At 44.5% G+C, this 12662-nt stretch overlaps 2 protein-coding genes and 1 long non-coding RNA gene across 4 annotated transcripts in view; 2 read left to right on the forward strand and 1 right to left on the reverse strand.

The window, feature by feature from the left end:
* Positions 1-12662, reverse strand: part of LOC114770097 (major histocompatibility complex class I-related gene protein-like) — a 74037-nt gene that overhangs the window by 59072 nt on the left and 2303 nt on the right. The gene's annotated exons all lie outside the window — the stretch shown is intronic.
* LOC114770091 (tubulin beta chain-like) lies at positions 350-4188 on the forward strand. Of its 2 annotated transcripts, none has more exons than XM_028963733.1 (4): positions 350-473; positions 1620-1728; positions 2734-2874; positions 3008-4188. In XM_028963733.1, the coding sequence occupies exons 1-4, from the start codon at positions 417-419 to the stop codon at positions 4063-4065; spliced, it is 1365 nt and encodes a 454-aa protein (XP_028819566.1). In that variant the 5' UTR covers positions 350-416; the 3' UTR covers positions 4066-4188. The 2 variants fall into 2 exon arrangements, with proteins under 2 accessions (XP_028819566.1, XP_028819564.1); XM_028963731.1 differs by having other exon boundaries at positions 2764-2874.
* Positions 8561-9341, forward strand: LOC114770131 (uncharacterized). Its single transcript, XR_003743309.1, has 3 exons — positions 8561-8606; positions 9101-9121; positions 9213-9341. It is a non-coding gene; the product is annotated as an uncharacterized LOC114770131 (long non-coding RNA).

The following is a 12662-nucleotide window of genomic DNA, read 5'->3' on the forward strand; positions in this document are numbered from 1 at the left end:
AGAAAGGAATTATTGAAAACAAGCAATATACATAGAACATAAAAATCTATCTATATGTAACTCTAAACTAGTTTCATTTATAAAACAATCTAGGGAATATAACCAAATGTAATATTAATATACAAATATAAAACAGAAAATATAAAATAAAAATATATATGTATTGGTCTAAGGACCCCTTTTACCGACCCCTTGTATCTCTGGCAAATCCACGGTCGAGGCTCTCTGGGCCGCAGACACGCAGCCAATCAGCTTTCCTCTCTCGGCCAGACGGCGCTCAGGTGCCCCGCCCTCCAGACAGAGAGTAGCGGGTCATTTATTTATTCCAGACAGAGAGTAGCGGGTCATTATTTATTCCAGACAGAGAGTAGCGGGTCATCCCGACACTTCGGACGAGATTCCTCCACTTTCTCAGAATGAGGGAGATTGTGCACATCCAGGCTGGACAGTGTGGTAACCAAATAGGAGCGAAGGTAAGGGTCACACTGGCCGTTCTCGTGTCATTTTATTACCTTTATTTGGTAAAAAAAAAAAAAAAAAATACCAGTAAACATAACGGACTGAAACTAACTTTTTATGTTTTTAAATGTCTGTCTTCATATCCTTGTAAACGTTTTTGTTTAAAGTGTAGGCGTATGTAGACCATTCAGGATCAATTGATCATCGATCGCCTGTGGAACTGACATCAGCACCACAGCAGATCACTGGTTAATTAAAACGAGGAGCAGCGCGAGAATAAACTATGCAGCTAAAAAAACTGCTGATGTACAGAAAAGGATGAAGGACAACTAATGAAGGAAGCACAAAGAAGCAGGGAGCAGATCTGGGGGGTGGAGGAGTAAAGGGTGCAGATGGAGCCGGTCATTTGAGATGAATGAGGGACCTGGTCAGGCTGTCCAGATCATTAACAGCAACGGCTGTTAATTACCGTTATCTATATCTATCTATCTATCTATATCTATCTATCTATCTATCTATCTATCTATCTATCTATCTATCTATCTATCTATCTAAATGTTTATCCACTGATAATCCCATATATTTGTGTCTTTTACAGTTTTAACATTAATAATCGCTGAATCATATCAGCAAATAACTGCAATAGTGAGCCTTAAACCTCCAGATTTCAGAAAAACCAAACTGATTTTGAAACCTCCAGTCTGGAGGCATCTGCCGGCCTTAACGCACCTCCAGAAACTGGGATCCACACTGAGTGGCACCATGGTAATAGAGGAACCTGAGGCTATGCTTATAGATTTGCTGCAAAATCTGGAAACGTCCGGCCACAACCCTGCACAGTTTATCCATCTTCAGGCATCTCCTTTGTGCTTTAAGCCCTGTGGCCTTCAGCCAGGGCAGGAATATTTCTGTAAAGAGGCTCGCAAATGTGATTTTAAGACAAAGCCTTCAATGTCCTTGGACTGAGCAGAATTTAGCAATTACCTCACATTTGCCCCAGGAGGCAAAGACTGAGGGGGTGTTTGTGCTCAGCGTTTTTCTGTCTGGATTTAACAGAAACTGTTCATTTCGAAGGAAACTCTGCATAAAACGTGTTTGTTATTTAACATAGTGATATATGTAGACCGGCCGAAGGACCAACCCCGTCTCTGCCCTTACAGTTCTGGGAGGTGATAAGCGACGAGCATGGAATTGATCCCACGGGATCGTACCATGGCGACAGCGACCTGCAGCTGGACAGAATCAGCGTTTATTACAACGAGGCCACAGGTATCACATGCTCTCCGCCTGGATCTCACAGGGTGCAGAGCGCTGCTGTTCAAAACAAAAGGCCCATTTCAGGGGTCAGGTGACATGTGTCATAAGTGATAACATTTTGGAGGTGTAGATGGTTTGGTTCTTTTCGTAATTTTTTTGTTCTTGATGCGATCTGAAATATCGCAGGGATCAAACTACATTTGGGTTCACTTCAAATTACATAGATTTTTTATTAAATTACAAACTGTTTTGAAATTCACTGAAAGTACAGGAGATTTGAAACAGGAAAAACGTCCTTCCCTGCTAATCCATGCAAAGGAAGTGCTGTAAGTGCACTAATAAACACCGTCAATTGCATATTTGTAGGTGTAGACAACATATAATGGGTTATGATTGATTACAAGATCAATGCAGAAATCAATGCAGTGGCATAAAAGCATAGTCAATTTCACATTTAATGAAATCTTTACACCAGGACATCTTGACCTGCGTGGGGTCAGTTGAGCAATATTGGGTATATAAGCTTGTGTTTTTGGAAACGTCACATGCATCATATTTAAAGCACCTGAATTTGTATGGAAAATTAATGGCTTAGATTCATGTGTACTTTTCGGTACCTCCAGATTTTTTTGCTTTAAATTTAGCTTCCTTTTTTATTTCATCCCTACGTATCATCGGGCTTAATAACGTATGACAGTGTAACACGTTTACTCGCTGGAAATCAGGCAGCAAGGTTCTTTTCCAACCCCTCGTGGCCGACAACAAACATGGCCCTGATGGTTTCTCCCGCCATCCAAAGTCTGGCGACTCTTAAGTTGTCCGAAGGTGTAGTGTGCGTTAAGCTGTCCGAAGGTGTAGTGTGTGTGTGAGTGAACGCTGTGTGTGTGTTTGCCCTGGCCGCCACGATGCTGAAGAAGTGTTATTGGATGGCAAGTTCACCAGCGAGTGAGTGAATATGTACGACACCGTGTGTATTGTCATTTTCTCATGGTTTCAGTCCCTGGCTGCAGCATTGAGCCGGTGTGAGTGTTTTTTCTTCATCTTCAGGTGGAAAGTATGTACCCAGAGCCATTCTGGTGGACCTGGAGCCTGGAACAATGGACTCTGTGAGGTCTGGTCCATTCGGGCAGATCTTTAGACCAGATAACTTTGTGTTTGGTGAGACGTATTAACAAATTGGAATTATTCAGTTGATTCCCATATGATTCCTTGTTAGTTTCCTGTATAGATTTCTAAATCCATCACAGCTATAGCCATAAAACCTCTGTGTTCTTTCTCTCCTTTCCTGTAGGTCAGAGTGGAGCAGGAAACAACTGGGCGAAGGGTCACTACACCGAAGGCGCCGAGCTAGTGGACTCAGTCCTAGACGTCGTGAGGAAAGAGGCCGAGAGCTGCGACTGCCTGCAAGGCTTCCAGCTCACCCACTCACTGGGTGGCGGGACTGGCTCCGGCATGGGCACCCTCCTCATCAGCAAGATCCGCGAGGAGTATCCCGACCGGATCATGAACACCTTCAGCGTGGTTCCCTCGCCAAAGGTTTCCGACACGGTGGTGGAACCGTACAATGCCACCCTCTCGGTGCACCAGCTGGTGGAGAACACCGACGAGACGTACTGCATCGACAACGAGGCGCTCTACGACATTTGCTTCCGCACACTTAAGCTGACCACGCCCACCTACGGAGACCTGAACCACCTCGTGTCCTCCACCATGAGTGGCGTGACCACATGCCTCCGTTTCCCCGGCCAGCTGAACGCCGACCTCCGCAAGCTGGCCGTCAACATGGTGCCTTTTCCCCGTCTCCACTTCTTCATGCCCGGCTTCGCCCCCCTGACCAGCAGGGGGAGCCAGCAGTACCGCGCCCTCACGGTGCCTGAGCTCACCCAGCAGGTCTTCGATGCCAAAAACATGATGGCCGCCTGTGACCCGCGGCACGGCCGCTACCTGACGGTGGCGGCCGTGTTCCGGGGGCGCATGTCCATGAAGGAGGTGGACGAGCAGATGCTGAACGTGCAGAACAAGAACAGCAGCTACTTTGTGGAGTGGATCCCCAACAACGTGAAGACCGCCGTCTGCGACATCCCACCCCGGGGCCTGAAGATGGCCGTCACCTTCGTGGGCAACAGCACGGCCATCCAGGAGCTGTTCAAGCGCATCTCCGAGCAGTTCACCGCCATGTTCCGGCGCAAGGCCTTCCTGCACTGGTACACCGGAGAGGGCATGGATGAGATGGAGTTCACCGAGGCTGAAAGCAACATGAATGACCTGGTGTCCGAGTACCAGCAGTACCAGGATGCCACCGCCGAGGAGCAGGGAGAGTTTGAAGAGGAGGCTGAGGAGGATGCTTGAGTCCGAAGCATAAAAAGTTATTGAACAAAAAAATGATAATAAATCTAATATATAACAATTAGTAAATGTTAGTTAATGTTAGCTGAATAGTTTAAAACAAAATGTTAAGTATCAAGCCAAAGATAAAAACCAGTTTTTTACTGCATCTCCTGTGTCTTATTCTTTCTTTTATCTTGGTGTGACGTATGACTCAATGAACATAAGTCCAGAAATACAGCTTGTATATGTGGAATCACCACTCAGCCAGAAGTTAGCCATTCAGCATATATACCCTGGAATGATTTCATGACTCAGGTCTTTTTTTCATTCAGATCAGGTTTTGTGATATTTTCTAAAAGCCGCTGCCTTCACAACCATCCCAATCATTCTACTGAGATTTCTTTGCTGTGTAAGAATCAGAATGTACGTGTACATTGAAAGTAAAGTGAGGTGCTGTGGGGTGTGAAGAGCAGATTTTACATGTCATAATTGTGACTGCATGAATACAATGAAATTTGGTGCACAGTAGCAGATTCAAATTAAAATCTTTACAATAAAATACAGACATATGACAGTTACAATAAGTACACAAAGTGTATGTGTATGTATATGTACACACACACACACAAATACAATGAGAGTATGGTGTAATGAGTGTAATGAGTAATATGCAATATGTAATATAGTAGATGTTGCATCAGATCAGTTGAAGACGACGTTGAAGCGTCGTGGCTGTGGGGTGAAAGAACTGTTTCTAAGCCGCGTTGTGCAGGCGTACAGGGTTCACTGGCAGGGGGGTTTAAACTGGGTGGGTTGGTTCTTTGTTTATTCTCTGAGCCCTGCGGCTGCACCGGGTGTCGTGGATTTCTTCCAGTACTGGAAGCCTGATGCCAGTGACCTGCTGGGCTTTCTTGATGATGCACTGCAGGGTCTTCCTGTTCTCCGAGGTGCATCCAGGGTACCATGCAGTGATGCAGTATGTGACTCCATGGCGCACATGTTGAAGCTCGCCACAAGCTGCTGTGGATGTGGAGCCTCTGAAGTCCTTTTCTTTACTGTTTTACTTTTTTCGTCAGGAAACTCTGGACCACCTCCACCCGCTCCATCCAGTGTCAGTGTCATTGCTGTATAGAGAGCGTACCTCCACCCATTTAGAAACCCTTTGACCATGTAAACATCAACTGGAACACTAAAATGTACCTTACTTTACCCATAATACCCACAAGGTCTTTGAATGAAAGTGAAAGTGAAGTGATTGTCATTGTGATACACTGCAACACAGCACATGTGCACACAACGAAATGTGTCCCTGCTTTTAACCATCACACTTGGTGAGCAGTGGGCAGCCATGACAGGCGCCCGGGGAGCAGCGTGTGGGGACGGTGCTTTGCTCAGTGGCACCTCAGTGGTAACTTGGCGTATCGGGATTCGAACTGGCAACCTTCTGATTACGGGGTCGCTTCCTTAACCACTGACCCAAAAACACAACATGTCAGAAGTTACAAAGTGAAGTGATTGTCACGTGATACACAGCAGCACAGCACACGGTGCACACACAGTGAAATTTGTCCTCTGCATTTAACCCATCACCCTGAGTGAGCAGTGGGCAGCCATGACAGGCGCCTGGGGAGCAGTGTGTGGGGACGGTGCGAAGTGGGGTTATTAAGGTTTTTAGTCTGTATCCTTACCCACTGCAGTAATGCACAATAAATGCTGGTAATTCTGGTGTAAAAAGCATACTGGTCACACTGGAAACCAGTTCTTTGTTGTTTTATTTTCTGCTTCAGACAAAAATATAAAAATCTTATCAAGAAAGTACATCAACTTTTTTATTATTTTGGATTGAGTCTTTGAGGATTTACCCAATTTTCTTTTTATCTTTAACTTCTCGACCACGCATCGCTCCTTACATAGACCATTATTTAGTCCTCGTCGTTCTATTTAGTCTCTGCCATCCGCGTTTAGCAAATAGTTTGCTGCGCGCATCGTGATTTCTGCTGGGCTGTGCGCTCACGTTTCCGAAAAGAGACGATCTTGCCCGAGTGCAGCCGAAGTATCCCGTAGGCGTCAGATGCCGAGGCTTTCGACATTTTCTATTTGAGGCACCGTCGAAGCCCCTCCTTTGGCGGCTTGGGGATAGGGGGGAAGGCGTATATTAAAACACAATATATCTATTTTTTTTCGATCTTACCGTTTCCGGTGCCATATTTTCTCATTTTTTTCGAGGCCAGCTTCACTGCAATTAAGGTAATTGTTTGATTTCACTGATTCGATTGGACTGAAATCGGGACACAGGCGGGTTGCCTCGTATTGTTTTACTTACTGTACGTTGTGTTCTGCATGCCGCCTCTCCGTTTCTGTAAATAGGTTGGTGAATATGAATTAGGGCGTGTTGCAAATGATATTCATGCATGCACGTCTGGAATCAAGATTCCATGAATGATATCCATTCCCACTTAATCTATTCTTAATCATCAAAAGCACGTACATTTAGCAAACTTAAAGCTTTCCCCTGGTGTGATATTTGTGAGAGAAATCGGTTGCAAATCGGCGGGTTATTTGCATCTTCACGATGCATTTTGTTTCAGGCAAAACGCGCTCCACGTGCTTGAGCGGAGAACGCCGCGACTGGTGGACCGACACGCTAAATGGCATTTTAGGTTTGTGTGAGATTGTCGGAATAATGGGCTCAAGATATGCTTGTAAGGGGTGTTTGAGGCGCTTCATGATTTTTTAATGGCTTTGCCGATAGCCCGGTATTGCGCGGGCGCACGGGGTTGCCAGGTGAGCGACCATACTTCACAAATCGGCCGATGGCGTCGCATTGCAAACACTGTGAACACGCGAAAATCAGTACAATTAAACAAAAAGCAAACAGCAGCGAAAGTCGCACTTTTCTAGCGACTGTTTGTAGTGAGTATTTTGTTGCAGAAATCGGAAGCCCGGAATCACTGCGGTTACGCAGCTTGGGCTCCGACCTGGCAACCCCGCGGGCGCATAGCCGCGCATCCCTGCCTCGGTTTTTCTTGAGGCAGGACAATAGTTACATCATGGAAGAAGCATATGAGGGAGATCGCGAGCAGATGGCCATTTTACCGTAGCGACGGGGGTGTCCCTGTGCAAAATTATGGTGGGGTTTTCCCTTCAGCCAAAAACAGAGGCTGAGTGTTTTTGTGGCAATAAATAAAAATGTGTATATGTCTGTGTGATGAAAAGGACAGAGACAGGTTCATATAAAAAAAAAAATGCATGTGTGATATTTTTCTTTTGTCGTCCACTAATTGTCTCTGTAATGGCTGTCGGTGTGTCTGTGTCCCCTCGGCACCCCTTTAGTGGGACGGCTGATGCAGCAGAGAATGACACGCCCATGTCGTGCCACCCGTGTTCTGCATGACTGAGAGGTAGAGACGATCAAAGTGCCTGTACAGAAAAGGAGGGCTCTCGATCCTCTTACAGCAGGACAGCGTGCCACAATGTTTTTTCATTGCATTAATAGTTCTATTAACGACCAGGCGCTCGTTAATAGAATGAAAATGACCGTGGTGCACTTGAAAATGGGCTGGAGTGGAAACATGCCGGCTCAGGCCACAGCCCTACAACGAGCCGCTGGAAATCCATTCATGCCCGCCGCAGCCGAGTTGTGATTGATCTGACTTGTCAGTATGTGGGAGCCCAGTCTGCGCTCAGATTTTTTAAAGCCCGGTGCTTCAAAGAGGCTCAAACAACACTGCGCTTCGATTTCTGAACAGATTCGGATGTGATATTCAGTGATGCTTAACAACACTGATAAAATATCATCTTTACACATACTCATGAAGTATTGTGACAGCCAAAATAAATGTTTGTCTACATTAAAGAGAGATAAAAGTGAGAAAGTGAATGTGATTGTAAATGTGAAACACTGCAGCACAGCACACGGTGACACAACGAAATGTGTCCTCTGCTTTTAACCATCACCCTTGGTGAGCAGTGGGCAGCCATGACAGGCGCTCGGGGAGCAGTGTGTGGGGACGGTGCTTTGCTCAGTGGCACCTCAGTGGCACCTTGTTAGCTCGGTATTCGGACCGGCAACCTTCTGATTACGGGGCTGCTTCCTTACCCGCCAGGCCTTCACTGCCACCACTGGATTTGAAGCATATTTACCCAAATACCATCACCACAGGAGTCAGATGTTGGTACAGCTTTATAGCTCTGTAGTCACTGACGCTCACCCTTGTACTCCTCTACGCCAATGGAGGTTTGGTTGAGAAGGACCACAGTTGGCACCTCGGGGGTCTAGTTGCTGTGGGCTGGGCTATTCTTGAATGTAGCTAATATTTAAAAAAGCTCATCACAGTCAGGAATGAGGTTGGCCATTTGATGGCCGTTTCCTGTTCTTGTGCTGTTGTGAGAATACAGAATTTAATGCAGTATTCACTGTAAGCATTCCTCTTATTGATTTGTATGTATTATACAATTTTTGTATGCAATAACCATATAATCATTGCTCTTCATATTTCCTTGTAATTTTAGAGAAATGGGCTTCATTGGTGGAGTAGTGTTTGGTGCCATGCTTTGCTCAGGTATTCATGCTCAAAACCTTCTCATACGTTGGCTTAGATGCACATGGCTCAGTTACTCTAAGAGCATGTTCCCTGAAATACAAAATATGAATAGAGCTAATTCAGCTGTAGGGAACCGCAGAAAACAAGGGGACATTGTATAAGGTCTGAGGGTCCTGGCTAGGGTTGGGTTCATAATGCAGACTACAGATCATGCATTCTTGTAATCCAGACAGTTTTGAAGAATGCTGACATTAAATCATAGACCTTTTTTTATACAAAGGATAGCTTTTTTGGGAATTACACCACATGCATACACAGAAATAATTGATACATACAATCATAGAAATATTACCCAGTCATATGATGCTTACATAACTTCCATTTAGTCACAATTGTGAATTTAAAAAAAGATTATATTTCATGAATTAGATATTTCATAGAGCACTTTGCTTTTTGAAGCCAGTGGAAATATCATATTTTGACTCTAATGTTGACTTGCATTTTTTTCACAGTTATGTCTGCAACAATCAAAGGTATGGCACAGTTTTATTACAAATAATTACAATAGTATGATGCCAGCAAAGTATATTGCTCAGTGATTTCTTGATTTTTTCACCCACTTAGTAAAACAGGAGCACAGGACCGCTTTTTTCGGGGAAGACGTGAACATTCAGGTCCCATCACTGACCAGTACGGAGATCCTCTTCAATCCAAGGGTGGACCCAGTGGCTGAGGTGGTGCTGCTCCGGGGGGTAATGTGACCAGCCGAAATAAACTTCGGGCCAAGCTTAACGCCCACGGTAGCCACCTCGTCTTGGAGGACGTTGATGAGGAACACGAGGGCACCTACGTGATCAAGAACACCGCCGTTCCTTCCGACATCAGACACATCGTCCTCATCGTCAGGGGTATTGAGCAATGTCATTACAGCGACTGACATTTACAGTTCTAGTCATTAATTTAGCTCTTTTTTATTAGGCACCTCAACCTCCAGGGATGGGATTTATGAGAATCGGTTTTAGTTTGACCTTACTTAAAGATGCAATTACAGTATGTGCATCTTTTGCCTCTCTATTTGAATTTTATAAGTTACATTTCATGATTAGGATTCTAGCTTTTACGTTAACTGTGAGGACCTAACTGATGGCAAGTGGTTATAGTTAAAACATTTTTGTAACACCACAACGAAATGTGTCCTCTGCATTTGACCATCACCCTTAGTGAGCAGTGGGCAGCCATGAAAGCCACTTTGCTCAGTGGCGCCTGGGCAATTCGAACCAGCAACCTTCGGGTTATGGGTCTGTTTCCTCACCTGCTAGGCCAACCACTGCCCCACTGGCTGAGGTATCACTTAAGTTAATGTTTTTTTTAATGCATTAATGCCTTCCAGATAATGTTTTTCTAGATGAAGAATTTGCTTATTTTAAACCTTAAAACACATACATCCTTACAATTAACAGCATGTAGCCTTTCACTTAACTAGCTCTGGCTAAGCTAACATGAGTTTGGGAAAAGGACTGAAGGACTGTAGGCCGTAAGAAATATTTAGCACGTTGATCAATCACTCAGACATGATTTTCTTAAGGCTTTTTGATAAGTTACACAGACTGAATCATTCATCACTCTTCTGAATGAATGTGCTGACCTCAAGTTAGCGTAGTACCTATTGTCATGCTGTACAATAGTAAGATACTGAAAAAGAGGCGTGTAATCTATTTCATTTTGTAAATGTGATTTGAATATGTTATGTTGTCACGATGGCTGGACATGGCGAGGAAGAAGGACGCATACGCACAACGTCATGAGACAGGGGTTTAATACATAGTAGACAGGACAAGGGGAACATCACCAAACAATGACCCAACGCGAACAGACACGAACTGGGCAGCTTTATACAATCATACACAGGTGAAAACAATCAGGAAACTTGACACAGGACCAACATGAAACTCCGGACCAAACTCCGGACCCGGAGTAGCCCCTGCCGGACCGGATCATGACATATGTGTTCATTCTTGTCAAGGTTTTTAATCACTTAAACACAACCTAGAAGTGGAAAACAGTACCTTTACCTACGTGCTGCTCTAGCCTCAGTAAACAGAAGACTGAAAAGGAGAACCAACTGTAGGACAGAAGTAGGTCAAAGCAAGAAATTAATCTAAAATTAATAAAGAGTTTTTAACAGTAGAAAGAGTTTTAGTGATGAAATATGTCTCCACTGCTTCAGAAACCATTAAGTATTCTTTGGGAGTTTGCAAATAAATTAGTTGCGATTGCTGTTATTTGCCACATGATGATCTTCTCTTTCACAGATTGCGCCCATGAGCTGACAGTGAAGTATGGCGAGACCTACCATATCCCGCTACATGACATCACCGGACCTATCATCCTGGAGTTCAGGCACAGCATAGCCCACAGCAACCAGACCACCGAGGCGCCACCTGTGGTGCTTCTCAACCAAACCTCCATTGCCGTAGAAGAGTACAAAGGGCGTCTGAGCATCAGCGACAAGAGACTGACGCTTCACAAGGTGACCGGGATGGATGAGGGGAGCTACTCCATCATTGACATTAATGGGAAAACCCGGATGAAGACCTGTCTTAATGTAAAAGGTACTGGATGAGAGGATGAGGTGAGAGTGAGAGAGAGAGAGGGAGATAAATAAAGTCAAATGGTTCAAGTCACATGAGTTCGATTTAATTGGAGAAATTTTCCATTTGTAGAAATGTTAAAATGTTGCTGTGTCTTTTTGCCTAATTGCCCTCTCATGTCTCAGAACACAGGAGCTTCGTCCACCTACAGTATGGGGGACTCTGAAGATCAACCTTTTCTTGAGCTACACCAAGGTCAACTTGGCCTACACCCCAGATTCAGACCATAAAGAGCGAATGATCGTGGCACAGGGCGAGTTGGTGGTACCCATGGACCCATCACTGGATGGGAGGCTGTCAGTGGACAGGTCAATGTGCTACCTGAAACGTGTCCACATGAGTGACAGAGGCTTGTTCAGTGTGACAGACCTGCTGGGCTTCCACATTTCTGATGTTTATCTGGAGGTTGAAGGTAGGTGAAGGGGGCAAGAAAAGCAGATTTACCAACATGATCAAATGATCAGAAACCATTATATATTTATGATGTACACTAAAGCCAATTTCTTGCATAATTCATGGAGAGGTTGATGTCGATCTGTCCAGAGGTTGATTTAACCAAACATTTGGGTGCAATCATGGACCTATAAAAATGATTAAGTTCTCATCCTTAAATCACTACCTCTGTCTATTTGTGTAATAATTTCATCATTGATTTCTGTCTCATTTTTCTTCCACCATTTATTGCCCAATCCCGCCACGCAGCGTACAAGATGCCTCCGCTTTATGTCGCCATCCTCTCACTACTCGGCCTGTTAGCTTTCCTCTTGCTGGTTTGCCTGCTCTCCTGCCTGATCAAGGTTCATCGCCGTGCAGAGAAGGCCAAGCGGATCTCTCTCATCGCCCAGCAGGCCGGGAAAGGAGAGGGAAGCGTTCAGACAGGTAAACATCAGCCATCTTTGTGGAGCAACTCAAATTATAGCCGCATCATCCAATCATACTTAATGACCATGGTAGGGGGAAAAAAACATGCCTTGGTCAGTCACTCCATGCATCCAGTCTACTGCTTCACAGGATCAGTGTGGGACTTTGATTGTGGTTTGACAGTGCGAGTGCAGATTTATTTGTCACATAGTATGTTTAGCTAGGCTAAATACTTATCGCACTAAGTAGCTACGTGTAAAGGAATAAGAGTATGTTCCTTTTTTCTTGCCTTAATGTGTCAGTCTTTTTCTGTCCTTGTGCCTACACTCACTGCAGGCTTTTAATGAACTTCAGATGAAGGACTGACAGAAAATCAATATTACGTGACGATTAAAAATAGGTGTACGGTTGTCATTTTCAACTTAAAACCATAAGTAGCTTTTTTTCTACTTTACAGAAATATATAATTCATTATAGATCATGCATTTATTATCAACCCAAGCCTATTTTAGAGATTTGTCTAGTTTTTGAAGTTGAATGCAGGACTTGTCTTGATCTCGTT

Source organism: Denticeps clupeoides, chromosome 20 (genome assembly GCF_900700375.1).
Source record: "Denticeps clupeoides chromosome 20, fDenClu1.1, whole genome shotgun sequence".
Lineage (NCBI taxonomy): Eukaryota > Metazoa > Chordata > Actinopteri > Clupeiformes > Denticipitidae > Denticeps > Denticeps clupeoides.

Coding starts and splice junctions, on each gene's coding strand:
- LOC114770091 (XM_028963733.1), top strand. CDS start 417: ATGAGGGAGATTGTGCACATCCAGGCTGGACAGTGTGGTAACCAAATA. Junction 474..1,619: donor GTAACCAAATAGGAGCGAAG/GTAAGGGTCACA, acceptor CTGCCCTTACAG/TTCTGGGAGGTGATAAGCGA. Junction 2,875..3,007: donor ACCAGATAACTTTGTGTTTG/GTGAGACGTATT, acceptor CCTTTCCTGTAG/GTCAGAGTGGAGCAGGAAAC.